This window comes from Taudactylus pleione, unplaced genomic scaffold (genome assembly GCF_031769625.1).
Source record: "Taudactylus pleione unplaced genomic scaffold, aTauple2 ptg000201l, whole genome shotgun sequence".
NCBI lineage: Eukaryota > Metazoa > Chordata > Amphibia > Anura > Myobatrachidae > Taudactylus > Taudactylus pleione.
In genome coordinates this window covers 50,083,355-50,098,377 of record NW_028284603.1, presented here as the reverse complement: position 1 = coordinate 50,098,377, position 15,023 = coordinate 50,083,355, and the positions used below count along the sequence as shown (strand labels likewise).

Sequence of the window (15,023 nt, the reverse complement as noted above, 5' to 3'; positions counted from 1 at the left end):
AGTAAAATGATGTTTGCGGTGAATGGCTTATCAACAGTTACTAATCCCAAAAATAATGAATTCTACCTTTTGCTGTTCCACAATGACGGTTGTATTCCTGGGGTTTCGACTGGACACGTGTGGCTGCTTGCTGTCCGTTTCTACCAAATTCATGGTAGCCACTGTTCCTTCTTTAAATGCTCCTTGTTGCGTTTTCTCATACTGAGTATGCCCTTGCAATGTATAACGTCTTATTTCCGATTCTTGTTGCTCCGTGTTTATTTTCTCATGCATCCTCTGAATAACGGCCTCCTTTTGCTTGTTGCTGCTTTCTTTCTGCCTTCTATTGGGTGTCATATATGTGTTGGGATTAGTTGATTTCTGATTGTCTGTTTCCATCCAACTTTCTTTAGAATCCATCTTTCCTTTGTCACTTGCTGATTGCCATTGAGAACATTTTATTTTATTTTTAGATATTGATACCTTTGATGCTTTGTTGTTTGTATCCTTTTTAACGGTAGTCAGTACCATGTTCGTTTTTTGGTTGGCTAATTCATGGTTTGCAGCTTTTGTCTGTGCCCCAGCTATTGTCATATGTAGTGGCATCATATCTGCTTTCTGGTCTCTTATTACCTGATTGGTTGTTGTCTCTGTATCTATTACAGTTACTAAGTTATGCATTTTCTTATTGCTTGATTCCTGGACGGTTATTTCCTTCGGTACAGCAGTGTCTTCTGTGTGTGTTTTCTGATTTATTAATTCCTGGCTGATTGCCCCCTCCTGTATACCTATGCATTCTGCATATGTTCTCTCATTCATGGATTCCTGAATGTTTATTTCTCTCTGTACTCCACTGAGAACTCCATGTGTGTTCTGGTCCCTGAATTGCTGATTGTCTGCTTCACTCTGTACTCCAGTGAGTACAGCTTGTGTTTTCTTTTTCTTGGATTCCTGATTGGCTGTTCCCGTCTGTACTTCTGTGAGTACTCCATACGTTGTTTTCTGTTTCCTTGTATCGTGATTGGATGTTTCTTTCTGTACTCCAGTCAGTATAGCATGAGTTTTCTGGTTCAGGGTTTTCTGCTTGGCTGTTACCTTCTGTACTCCAGTGAATACTCCATGTGTTTTGAAATTCTCTGCTTCCTGATTGGCAGTTCCCTTCTGTACTCCAGTGACTACTCTATGTGTTTTCAAATTCTCTGCTTCCTGGTTGGCTGTTACTTTCTGTACTCGAGGCAGTACTTTATGTGTTTTATCTTTTATTGATTCCCAATTGGTTGTTTCATTCTTTACTTCAGTAAAACATTTTTTCGTTTTCATGCCTGATGTCTTACAGTTTATGTTCTTCTGTAGTCCACTTGTTATCACATGTGTCTCCAGTGTGGATGATGCCTGATTGGTTGCATTTGTGTATACTTGAGGATCCATATTTGCTTTCTGATTAAGCGATGATTCCACCAGAACGCTTTTTATTTCATGATCCAAGAGAGATTCATTTGATTTTGCACTAGTTGTATGCTCTATAGCCACGCTAGATGTCTTAAACTCGTTACCAATACAGATTTTATTGTGTTTATTATTAGTTCCTATGTCTGTCTTTGATCTGAATACCTTTATTGATTTCCTTCCAGTTGTCTCATGTCCATTATTCAATACATTCCATTGTTTTCCTTCATTTGTACTTTGTTCTCTCTGGATTATACTATTTTCTGAGCTAATTTTGTTACTGCTATCAATTTTATTGTATTTGTCACCACAAGAAGCAGTTTGTTTGTAGATGGTATTATTGCCATGTCCATTAGTTGTGTCATGTTGTCTCCGTGTTGAAGTTTCATGTATACCAACTTTGGCTGCTCTCTGTTCACTTACATTAACGCCCACTGATTGTATAGTCTCATTTGATGTTGCATTATCAAGACCATCGGGATTGTCAGTCATTGGAGTCTCTGTACTGTCTGCCTTTGCCAAGCACTGCTTGATCAATTCTAAGACTGTCACATCCATCTCGGCGTTAGACTGAAGGTGCAAAATTAATTGGTCAGCTTTTGCTGACCAGTTTAAGTACATGGCTTCAAGCATAAAGATATCCCACTGGTGCTGATTCTCTATGAGTAGCCTTGTTCTTGCTACAATATCAGTCGTGAGGAAGAACAGATGATCTACCAAAAACTCAACGTCTTCTTTCTTTGTGAAACAAACTGCACTTCTAAGTGTCTCTTTCACTAACGTCACATTTTCAATGAGAAGTTTTGCATCCTTTTCAAAAGGCCCCATTATACCAGATCTGTCATTAGAATTTGATGGAGACAAACCAAAATTTACTACTCTGTTCATCAACGTTTGGTTTTCTCTATACAGGTTTTTCATGTGGTACATAAGCAATTTTGCCTTCAATATCAGCTCTTTTTGAAGTAACCCACACTCTACAGTAAGGAACAAGGCAGGAGGAGAAGAGATATTAAGATCATCTCTTACTTTCAGGACAGCCTCAGTCAGAGAACTTACATCTTCTGTGAGATGCCTGACTTTTTCCCGCTCTTTCTCCTCAGTAAAGTTCTGAACAGAGAGAGATGACGCTTCCTGCAACCACAATGACGTCTCACACAAAAGAACAAGGGTTTTGCTCTGAGAAATATTTAGTTCTGTCAAATCCATCTTCTCATTTGTTAATAAATTATTAATACCTATGAAATCATCTACAAATTCTGATAACTGATGGACTGCAACTGACCAGAGAATACAGTAATCTTCCAGTCTATGTTTGTCAGATTGCAATCCATGACAAAACATCCTTGTGAGTAACTGATTTGCTGCAGCTTGACACTTGGAGAACGTGACATGTATTTTGACCAGGGATTCATGCTTCTCAGAAGACTCTGGAAACTCCAGATCGTTATGGCGGTCATATAGATCTTCACTTACTGATTGAACAATCCCTGCCAAGCGCTGCATGATACTGTTAAATATCTGAGTATTGTTGACAACTTCAGAATTAGTTGAGGTGCAGAATAAATTAAAGGAAAAACTATACCAGTAACTTGATAGGGACGCAAGATATGTTTTTATCTCTTTAACACGATGTGAAAGTAGAATTGCAGTTTGAATAACTTTCTCCATCCCTAAAACTGAGTCCATATTTCCCTGCTTACTAAACTTTACAAGACTGAACATTAGATCCTCTGTGTCTTTATACCTAAGGATGTAATTTTCTGTCCTAGCATCATCAGGGAAGGAATCCTTGGCCGCCTGAAGATAAATCCTGGAGATTTCAATCAGAGAAGAACAGCAGACATGGACCTCTTTTGTGTTTTGTTTCCTTATTGCTATTAGAAGGTCACCTACTATTGGTTGAAGATCTGTAAGCTGTATGTTTTTTTCAATATGTGGACAGTTTCTTATTGCTTCCTTTGTACTATTTATTAAAGGAAGGGGCTTACTTAAATATTCCTTATATAATAAAAAATGATTGTGATCCTCATGGTTCTTACCATTGTCTTTTGCTTCCTCAAATTCATTTAAATCAATAATCATTGGTTTGTGACTGACTGGTCCAGCTTCACTTCTCAAAGGACTAAGTAGATCTGGATGTTTGCAACCACTAACACCTTCCTGTACATTGTAAATAGACTCAAACAAGTTGTTAACTTTTTCCAAGAAAAGTTTTTGAGCCGTTAAACAGGAAATTGACTCAACACAATTTTTAATGGCTGTTCTTGTGTCAAGAACTGAGCTTTCCATCTGCCTCACTAAAACCCGCAGGCCATTCCGGAATATAGGGTCCTTGCTTTGACCAACATGCCTATTCACAACCTGAGCCATACGTTCTACCAGGTCACATAAATCAGCAGCATGATGCTGAAAGAGATCAGCTTCCTGACTTCTTAGGAGCTTTCCACAGCGGTACCTGATCTCCTCAGTCTCCCTAATAGACAACTCCAAGAACTGGTGTACCATTAACATGCCATCAAAACTCATCATCAGGCTTTCAGTTGCTTGGATCCATTTTTGATAAATGGACTGTGCCTTCTCACACATTTTAGATTCATAGTAAGCCTTGTTGGTATCAATAACGAGAGCAACCACCTCTTCCCTCACTCTGCATAAGTAATCAACTGAACTCTGAATTTCTTCAATGTTTTGTTGTTGATGGCATTGGGCCAGGACTAAACTAGATATCTTCAACAGCTGATCAGTGTGACTTTGAAATGCTTGTAGAAGGGGCTGGAATGCCTTTGAGGCAAAAAGATTTTGCGGGTGCAAACTTGCTTTCTTATTGGTCTTCATGGCAGCTTTTAACAACTTCTTTAATGGATCTTTGACAGCAAATGCATCTAGAATCTGGTAGAACATAGTAGAGACCAGAGTTTTGTTGAGATGTTTGAGTTCAACTTTCATAGATGCACACTGCTGCTCTAGTTGGTAAAGGATTTTTCCAAAACATGGACTTTCCTGTGATTCCTTTAAGTAGTCACAAAGCCTTTTCCTCTTATCTAGAAGATGCTGACAGTGTTTTATGAGACACAGCTTTATGTTTGGTCTTGAACAATCAGCTACATACATGGCGTAAAAAATTATAGATCCCGCTAGGTAGTCTAGGTCACTGTTGTTGAGCTCCGTTGGCTTTGGATTACCTAATATCTCAAGTAACTGGTGCAGATCTTGAGCAAAGGACCTCTGATTACTTTGCTGCTTCACAGGCCCAAATGTTAAAAAACTTTTTAGATCATGTACTGTTTTTGAAGCCATATCAAAGATGTACAACTTTGAAGCAATCATCTGATCATTATATGGATGCTTTATGTTGCTTTGTGTTGCTGTAAATAACATTGGAACACATTTGCGTAAAATTTGCAGTGTTTGTGACAAATGTTGCTGGTGTAGGGAATCCTTGAGGTCAAGAATTCTTCTCTCGGTCAAGCTGTTAACCAATAGTAGAGCATCTGAAAATTCATAGAAATTAGATAAAAGATGTGACGTGCTTTCAGCTTTCTCTAAATACTTTGAGCATTCCAGGAGCCAATCTGCAGCCTGCTGAATCTTCCTCACACCTGCATCATCGTCTAGTTGAAGTAGCTATTGATAGAACACAGAAACAAAAGAAAGTTTCAATACGTCTCACACAGACATTATTAACAAAAAAGTGCACCCTCTAGGACAGGGGCGGGGAACCTTTTTTCTGCTGAGGGCCATATATAACATTATTTTCAGGAGGGGGCATGCAGGCCATGTCCCCTCCGTGTGGTGTCACACAGGGGCAGGGCCAAAATCACAGGTGATTATAGCAATGCCCGGACCATCCTGAGGATGCTGCGAAGAGCTGTAAGGGCAGCGGTGTGTCCACCTGAAGCGTCCTAAGGACACTCCAAGGGGGCACTGCTGCATAGATTCTGGTTGCAGGGTGCCATTCTAGGCAGGGTGCAGATGAGGCTAGCAGAAAAAAGCTCTGAGGGCCAGACCAAATGATTCCGCAGGCCTTATACGGCCCCTGGACCTGAGGTTCCCCATCCCTGCTCTAGGGTATAGATTTTATTTTGCAATTGTTATTCTCATTAACCATATTTTACCTTTAATTCTTGGAGCGTTACTGTAGTACACTTTTCAGAAGCTTTTAATATTCGAATAAATTTGTCAATTGACAGCTATGGTAAAATATTTTTTGTTTCATTTATGTCAAAATTAGATAATTGCATATCTATACAAAATATGTGAACAAATATCACAATATCATATATTTTTCTATTCATTATTAGCGTCATTTAAAAAAAAACAAATTCATGAATAAAGTCCCTTAGAGATAAACACTGCTTGCACCTCTCCAACCCTATTATTTATCCAGGCCCTTCGCTCTGAATTCGCTTGCCACCTTTTGTAAGATAGGGTTACTCAGACCTCCTGGGGTTTGATCAGCCAGTATGCAATTTATAGTAAAATAAGGAACAGAGGTGCCCAATGTAAAATAAGTTAGCTCAGACTTAGAGCCTGATTCAGAGCCGGACGCTATTTGCGCTCGCTCGTCCAGAAAAAGGGGCTGGCTATTTAAATTGACCGTTCGCTCTTTGCGGTCTGTTGACGCGTCTATGTCTGAACGAGCGAACAAAACATGCGGACGTTTTTTTTTTTTAAAAACGCCCCCTGGCCGCTCGCATCATACGTCCTCTGCGCTATTTATTAGATTAATCGAGTACATCGAAAGGCGAATGAACTGCTTGCTATTCTTGTGGTTGCATTTTCCTACCGCAATCATGCAAGCAGTTCTGGTTAAAAGACACCCAACTGACGTGGTCGATGACGCTGCTTTGTTAATTATGCACACCCTTAAAACACTCGTTTTGAGCTTTTGGCACGCCTGCGTTTGGATCTCCACCCCCCGTTTTCAAGCACCTTCCCCTGTTACCACCCACAAATGCCTCATCCTGTCACTCAAATTAGCAGGCATTCGCTATTTTGCGAGCACACGATTTTTGACCGCACTGACTGGTTCGCGCATGCATACTAAAACCCATGCGCAGATGTGCAAACATCGCTCGGAGCGAACGAGCGGCCGCTTACGAGCGGCTCTGAATCAGGCCCTTAGTACACTACATTTATAATTAATTAAAAGTGTTTTAACAAATGAACAATTTGTAAAGAGCAAACTCTCCTGAAGTCTCTGATGTTTCTTCCTTTGTACTCTAGTTTGCACATTGCACATTCAATAGTGAAGTACTGTATACACAGCTACATTCTGACAGGGTCTCCCAGATAAAATCAGTGGTGGGTTTGCTGACTATTCCAGTATACGTTGACAATATCATAACTCACTTTTATAAAACTGATATTTGATGCACTTCGATGTACACAGCTCTTTTCCAAGTTTATTTGGAACTAGCTGAAGTACCCGGCATTGCCCAGGTTTAAATAAGTTATTAAGTTTTATTATGTGATGTTGTCCAAATCCATCAAGTCGAAGGCCCAGAACAGGTTCCCTGGGTCAGAGTTCTGCCCAGCGCACTCCACCATGAGGTCCATCTGGGACACCAACCACTCCAGTAAGCATCTCAGATCAATTACCACCCCACTGTGAAGTTTTCATCCAAATCCATCCAGTGGAAGGCCCAGAACAGGTTTTTCGGGTCAAAGTTCTGCCCATTGTACACTAACAGGAGGTCTGACCGGGACCTCAACCTCCTAGTATGTCTGCTGGGAAAAAAAGTTAGCACTCTATTAAGTTTTCATCCAAATTATGTGATGACGTGCAAATCCATCCAGTGGAAGGCCCAGAACAGGCTCCCTGGGTCAAAGTTCTGCCCAGTGCACTCTATCCTGAGGTCCGACCGGGACCCCAACCACTCTATGAGGCATGCCAGATCAATTGCCACCCCTCTGTGAAGTTGTAATCCAAAACCATCCAGTGGAAGTCCTACAACAGGCTCCTCAGGTCAAAATTCTGCCTAGCATACACCAACGGGAGGTCAGATCGGCACCTCAACAGGCTCCTCGGGTCAAAGTTCTGCCCAGCATACAACAATGGGAGGTCCGACCGGGACCTCAACTCCCTAGTATGTCTTCTGGGATCCAATGTTACAACAAACTGTGAAGTTTTTGTCCAACTTATGTGATGTCGTCCAAATCCATCCAGTGGAAGGCCCAAAACAGGCTCCCTGGGTCAAAGTTCTGCCAGCCACACTTCGTCATGAGGTCCGACTGGGACCCCAATACTCCATTAGGCATCCCAGACCAATTGCACCCCTCTGTGAAGTTTCATCCAAATCTATCCATTGAGAGGCTCAGGACAGGTTACTCAGGTCAAAGTTTTACCCAGCATCCTTTGGTTAAAGTTATCCCCAGCATACACCAGTGGGAGGTCCGACCAGGACCTCAACCCCTAGTATGTCTTCTGGGATCCAATGTTACCACTCTGTGAAGTTTTCATCCAAATCCATCCAGTGGAATCCTAAGACCCGGCTTCCCGAGTCAAAGTTCTGCCCAACGTACACCAACGGGAGGTCCGACCGGGACCCTAACCCCCCTAAACCTGGCTAGGATCCAACTGGACCACCTCACGTTGGTTTCATCCCAATCGGTGCAGGGGTGTCCCAATGCATAACCAGATAGTCAAACAAACAAATAAACAAACAGACCAAATTATTTTATATACTGTATAACATTTAAAAAAGAAAACCCTGACTGCAGAGGAAAATAACTTTTCTCTCTGAAATGCAGACAGGGCTCAGGGTTCCAGACATATTAGCTCTTGTCCAGTCTTCTCTATTTTGTTATACATCGACTGGCTTCTGCACACCACTAATTTCACTAACCCAGAGATGGAGGAATCCCTTTTTTAACCCATGCCATGGCAGTGTTGTTGCATTCCCCGGTGGTGGCACTCCCTCTGTTTCTCCATGGTAAAATTCTGCTCTCTGACACACATAGAGCTTGACTTACTATTAGCACGTGGCTTGGTCAGAACCTGTACAACTCTCCTTATGTACTACTAAGAACTAACCCCACTTTATCTCCGTCTTTAGAAAGTCATATGTTTAAACTGTGAACTTTTAAGGGCATCCGATTTATTAAAAATATTTTCGGCACAGAAAGCCATCTTCTCAACTTTCAATAACTACAAGAATGCTTAACCCACCCACATTCACATATTTTTATGTTTCTGCAAGCTCGGCAATACATAGCGTCCCTTTCACAGCAGCGGATTCCTCCTCAAACTACAGATGTACTGGCCAAGATACTGACTTTTTCCCACACCTGTCGGTGTAAAATAAGTTTTTTTATATATATATATTTAGATTTACTTGACACTGACGTGCCTTCTTTAGCCAAGGACACTGATCTGGCATGGCACAGAGAACTTCCCGAGATGCTAGATTTTCACTTTGCACTCCAACATACTGATAGCATAATGCCAGGTCTGAAATTTGATACCCTCCAGGAAACTCATCTCAGAGTTTTGTATAGGTAGTACATTTCTCCTGCACACAGGAAACATTTTGTAATTGCAGCAACTGGGTACAGTCCCCAATACTGCCAGCCCGATGCCACTCTTGCTCATCATTTTTGGTTGTGTCAAAAATAGTGAGATTCTCAGATAAACTTTTGGCCTATTTCAATGTCTGTTTTGGTCTTAGTCCTCACGAAAATGTTGTGGCCTTATTGTTTCCTGACTTCTCTGCTTGGGACATGGATTCCTTGTTATCACGGGATGTGCACGTGATGCCGGTGGTCAGAATACCGGCGCTGGCATCCCGACAGGGTTAGGATACCGACAACTGTCGGTAGATATCCCAACCCTTCCCCTAACCCTCCCTCCCTGGTGCCTGAACCTAACCTCCCCCCTTAGTGCCTGAACCTAACCTCCCCCTCCCCGAATCCTAAACCTAACCCTCCCCCCTTAATTCCTAACCCTCCCGCTAGTACCTAACCCTCTCCCTAACCCCAGTACTTACCTTCGGGATCCCGGTGGTCGGGATGCCTGCGCCGGTATTCTGACTGGTGTTGGGATTCTGACATCGGTTGGAATCCACGCGGTCGGGATATTGACTGCATCCCGTTATCGCACCTTTTTCCCTTTCTAATTGCAGTCACTATGGTGGATAAACAGGCCATTTTAAAGCACTAGATCTCCCGGATGGCCCCTAGTTTGGATTTAGTAAAATCTACTATTATGAATATTCTCTATTTTGAGAGGCGGATGGTCACTTTTGACAATAAGGTGGGCATCAAGAAATTTTACGTAAAATGGGGGAATAACATTGAGAGTCTCCTATCTCATATCCAAGCTAATATGTTAAAGATTTTCATGTTCAAGGGATAGTATTTGTTAAGACAACTCTCTTGATTTTCTGTTGTTCTTGTTTAATTTCCAATGTATTTGCTTGTACAATGAAGAGGATTATATAAAATATATATTTGTTTCAGCTAAGAGTCGCATGAAAGGAAATGCACCAAAAAAACAGCAGTCCATCCAGTTGGCACCAAACATTCGGAGACCTCTAACTATTCATATACGGAAGGTGGCATTACTGATATTGAACTATCACCACCAATTATTTGCCACCTTCCTGAGCTGGAACCTTTCTGTCACTAAACCAACCCCCACCCTCTTCACAATTTGCTCTAGTCAACTGCTGTCAAAACCACAATGGGAGCATAAAACACGTTTGAGAATATTCAGCTAAATGTAAACTTCAATGAAAATCACAACACTGGAAATGTCCAAACCATGAAACTTGCAGGCTGGATCATATTAAGGAAAGATAATATCAGTAAATAAGCGGAAACTACAATGGATTATGACAGGACCATGAAGAAAGCAACATCTGATCAATTTTGGAGAAGAACCCTTTAAAAAGAAACATTATTCATTAGCAAAAAGGAGGAATTACACTGGCAAAAAAAATAGGATTACGGTAAAAAAAATTGGAGATGTAGCATTATCATCTAAGGAACTAAATTATCAGAAGAGAGAAGTATGGCCGTATTTTTAAAGCAGCAAGCATGTTAAAGGATAAACCAACTTGGTTTATCCTTTAACATGCTTGCTGCTTTAAAAATACTTACATGCGATGGCAAGCTAAGATGGCGGATGCCTAAGATTTGAGCTCCGCTATAGACCACACAGGATTAACCCCGGATCCCGCACTACTCACATCCCCTGCCGCCGGAGTGGATCCTTTCTCCCCGCTTGGGCCACCTGACAGGGCCGATAGCCTGAGGCCGGGAGTCTCTGGGCAGACCTAATAAACGCGCCGAGTGCTCACTGCGGCACCCGCCGGCGCCATCTTGCGACTCCCACCTCTCCTCTCCAGGCTGCCTCCTCCTCCTCTTTGCCGCGATCCCTACCCTCTGGCTGGAGACTTGGAAGAGTGCCCGGAGGTTGGTGCTACTGCCAGCGACTTAGAGATACCTGTGGGGAGCATACTAGTGGAGCCTGTAACTCAGCGCCTAGCGCTGACCTGAAGCTGGGGACTGGAGTAAATAGAGCAACCCACAGCGCGCATGCGTGATCTCATACAAATAGCCCTGAAATCCAGAAAACCAGAGTAAAAGAAGTACACTTATATCACTGAGTAAAGCTTTACCTGCCTTTATCCAGAGGTGAGAGTATACGCTAATCTTCATGATATTATGCCACTTCTGAAGCTCTAGACACAGAACTACAGGCAGACACTGTGAGAACAGCCCTTGACATACTCCTGTGATTTCTCTGTGTAAATCTTCAGGTTACTGGATCTTCTATACTTGCTCCATTGAATTTTGAATATGTAATCATCCAAGATAGTGCCCGATGTGCGGGTCCGAGACTCATATCTTTGGATGTTTCCTATAATGGACTGATTATTAACTCACCCATGCAGTAACGTACTAAAGACCGGATCTAACACTATCATCCCAGGCCCTCTATCTGCCTGAATCTACTCCTGGTGTTTTGATATTCCATTTATTTAATACCATGCCAACGAAGAAAGGGGTAAAACCCCCCGCCAGCTATTCAGTTCCCTAAATCAGCTATATCCAGGAATGAAACGCCCACAACAACTCCAGTGAAACTCTCAGGATCTGCAGTAATGCCTTCAACAATGGGATCCACTCCACAGGCAGGAGCATGCCTGGATTTAGACCTGTCAGCTCCCCTCACTACCCAAACAATGCTCCAGCTGTTTACCGCTTTTTGTACGTACATCCTCACAGGTTTGGAAACATCAGTCCAAACTCTCCGAGCAGATCTAGTGGGAATTGTGGGACGTACAGATCATTTGGAGTGCAAGATGCAGGAGTTGGTGAAATCCCACAATGACCTTCTCACAGCTCATTCTGAGCTACCGACCGAGATGATTTGCACCAGAGATAAGTTGGCAGACCTCGAGGACAGATCGAGAAGAAACAATCTAAAGATCAGAGGCATACCAGACTCTGTCGCGCCTGGTGAGCTCCAGGAATAGCTTGATGATCAAGCTTTTTCAGAAACTACTCCCATTAGCGTCTGAGCAAGATCTGCTTATCGACCGAATACACCGCTTACCAAGACTAAGGGGGGGATCCTCTAACTTTCCCAGAGACACCCTGATGAGGATACATTTTTTCCATGTTAAAGAAAATATTCTAAAGGCGGCTAGATTAACGGAAGGCTCTGACACTTTGGGTGGTTTACAAATTTTTCAAGATCTATCCCCCTACACCTTAGCTAAAAGGCGCTCATATCACGCCATCACTGCTGCTCTCCGAGAGAACGACATTCCTTATCGCTGGGGATTCCCTGTCAAGATTTTGATACAATATCAGTCCTCCACATATGTGATTTCTTCTATTGAAATGGGAGTCAAGCTTTTGGCAGTCTGGGACATTCCTATATCAGCCACTAAATCTACCTCTTCAGACTGAGTCCTCCCAGATTGAAGTGTCATCTAAAAGACACTGGTATGACGACTCCTGATCTTGGCTAAGATACCTTTGGTTATGCGTCTATAGAGTTTAAGATTTGATGCATATCTGATGACGTATATAGATATTGTAAGTTATCTAACTATCAATAGATATATCAATGTCTTTTTTCATTATTTGTTATTTTTTTTTATGTCCCATCCCCCCCTCCTTTTGGGAATCTGGATTTCTAATATTTTTATGTCTATATAAGCTACTCACCATATCCCATGGTTACGTTTTTCTGTTTAAACACACATGGCCTTAATTCCCCCAATAAACAACGTCTTGCTCTTGATACATTCCATAGAGAAAAAGCTAAGGTAGTCGCTCTTCAGGAAACCCATTTCTCTTCACTAGCCCCCCCAGTCATTAGCAATTCCAGATATCCCACTGCTTACTATGCTAATGCCCCTTTTAAAAGGAATGGAGTAGCCATTTTGCTTCATCGTTCAGTACAGTTTGAACTAACATCTAAGATAGCAGATAAAGATGGCGATACCTTATTGTAGTCGGGAAATTAGAGGATAAAATTATGACATTAGTTTCGACCCATGCCCCTAACTCACGTCAAGCATCTTTTTTACGCAAATTTCTAGAAACTCTTCAAAAGTTTTGTCAGAGACATTTAGTACTAATAGGTGATCTTAATCTGGTGCTGGATGATAAGCTTGATATAACACCAATGGCTCAGGGTTACTCAGGGAGGGGGAGTTCTGCTGGTGCCCTGCGGCGTCTACTCGCGGAGTTTGATTTATACAACGTATGGAGGACATACTCTCCTCTAGTTAAAGATTACACGTATTTCTCTCACGTACACAATTCTTACTCTCGAATCGATTTTATATTAACGGACAAGTGGACGTTGCAGCACACCCTTAGATCTACTATTGTCCCAGTAGTATGGTCAGACCATGCCGCGGTGACATGGAATCTTTCCCAATCTACAATGCCCCCTAGACAGTGGAGATTCCCTAGCTACTTGTTATCCTCCCCTGAGGTGGTTAGTGCACTGTCCGATGCCATGTCAACCTATCTGGCGACCAACTCTCCCCTTGATACCTCATACCCTATATTTTGGTGTGCCTTGAAAGCTGTTTTAAGAGGAGTAGCCATCCAGACAGGATCTAGACTTCGAAGGCAATATCTTAGCCAACAGACAGCTCTAGAGGAAAGACTTCACCAAGTGGAGTCACTGAATAGGACTCAACCCTCCCGTGTGCTCAAAAGAGAATTAGTCTCTATCCGAAATCAACTACATAAGCTGTTTCTATCCCGAATGCAATCTGCCTATACTAAAATGCAACAAAGGTTTTATACTTTGGGAAACAGATCTGGCAAGTTTTTAGCTAGTAAACTTCGGGTTAGACATATTAGAAATAGAAATCTTTACGATCCCCTGACGTGCGAACCCTTCTAAACCCCACAGATATAGCTAGAGAGTTTTCTAAGTACTATGGGAAGTTGTATAACTTAAAAGATGACTCCTCAATTCCTCAACCAAACGCCACCCTTATTTCTTCTTTTCTGAAAGACTTAGATCTCCCTGCACTGAACGAGGAGGATCTTGAATCCCTTAACTCGGCATGGTCTACTGAAGAGTTTGGATCCCTACCTTCAGAAAAGGCTCCTGGTCCGGATGGATTCACAAACTCTTTCTACAAGAAGTTCGCAATAGAGCTTTCCCCTCTACTTAGAGATCTTTTTCTGTATGTTACTAAAACGGGCTCCCTCCCTAAGGAAATGCTCCAAGTCCAAATAATTACTATCCATAAACAGGGGAAGGACCCTTCTCTATGCTAGAGTTATAGACCAATTGCATTACTCAACACTGATGTGAAAATTTATTCCAAATTAATTGCTAATAGACTATCCCCCTATATCCCAAAACTAATCCATCCGGACCAGGCAGGGTTCGTTCATGGTAGACAAACATCTGACAATACCCGTAGAGTCTACGACCTTGCCGAATTGTTCCTCAGGGAAAAATGCCAAGCTGTACTTCTCCCCCTAGATGCCGAAAAGGCATTTGATCGTCTTAACTGGGATTTTCTTAACGCTGTTTTAGTAAGATTTGGGTTCCAGGGTGAAATAGCAACCTCTATCTCGGCACTTTATAGCTGCCCATCGGAGTCTTGAGTAATGGTTTTTCATCTCCAATTTTTGAAATAACAAATGGCACTAGACAAGGCTGCCCCCTCTCCCCATTTATGTATATTCTTGCTGTCGAGCCATTTGCCGCTACAATTCGAGGTTCTAGTGTATTCCCGGGAATAAAGGTGGGATCTTCAGAACACAAACTGAGTTTGTTTGCAGACGACGTAATTTTATTCGTCACAGATCCCTGCTCTTCATTACCAACCTTACACAATATCATAGATCAATATAGCACATTGTCTTTCTATAAACTTAATACTACTAAAACAGAGGCCTTACCTTTCCATATCCCACCTGAAACATTGACAAGATTTAAAACAATTTTTTAATATATATGGAAGGAGAATTCCATATCATATCTAGGGATCCACATATCCAACACTATGTCTAACATAGCAGAAATAAATTTTAAGCCCCTTTTGACTCATATAGATGACCTATTGAAAATTTGGTTAAGTTTTGAAGTTTCATGGTTG

At 41.9% G+C, this 15,023-nt stretch overlaps 1 protein-coding gene across 1 annotated transcript in view; it reads right to left on the bottom strand.

The window, feature by feature from the left end:
* Nucleotides 1–15,023, bottom strand: part of LOC148518387 (uncharacterized) — a 54,257-nt gene that overhangs the window by 25,345 nt on the left and 13,889 nt on the right. Inside the window, exons 3-4 of the mRNA XM_088477449.1 lie at nucleotides 14,827–14,841; nucleotides 67–5,052 (exon numbers count right to left, since the gene is read on the bottom strand). Of these exons, the coding sequence (XP_088333575.1) occupies nucleotides 67–5,052; nucleotides 14,827–14,841 (5,001 nt within the window). The remainder of the gene's footprint in view (nucleotides 1–66; nucleotides 5,053–14,826; nucleotides 14,842–15,023) is intronic.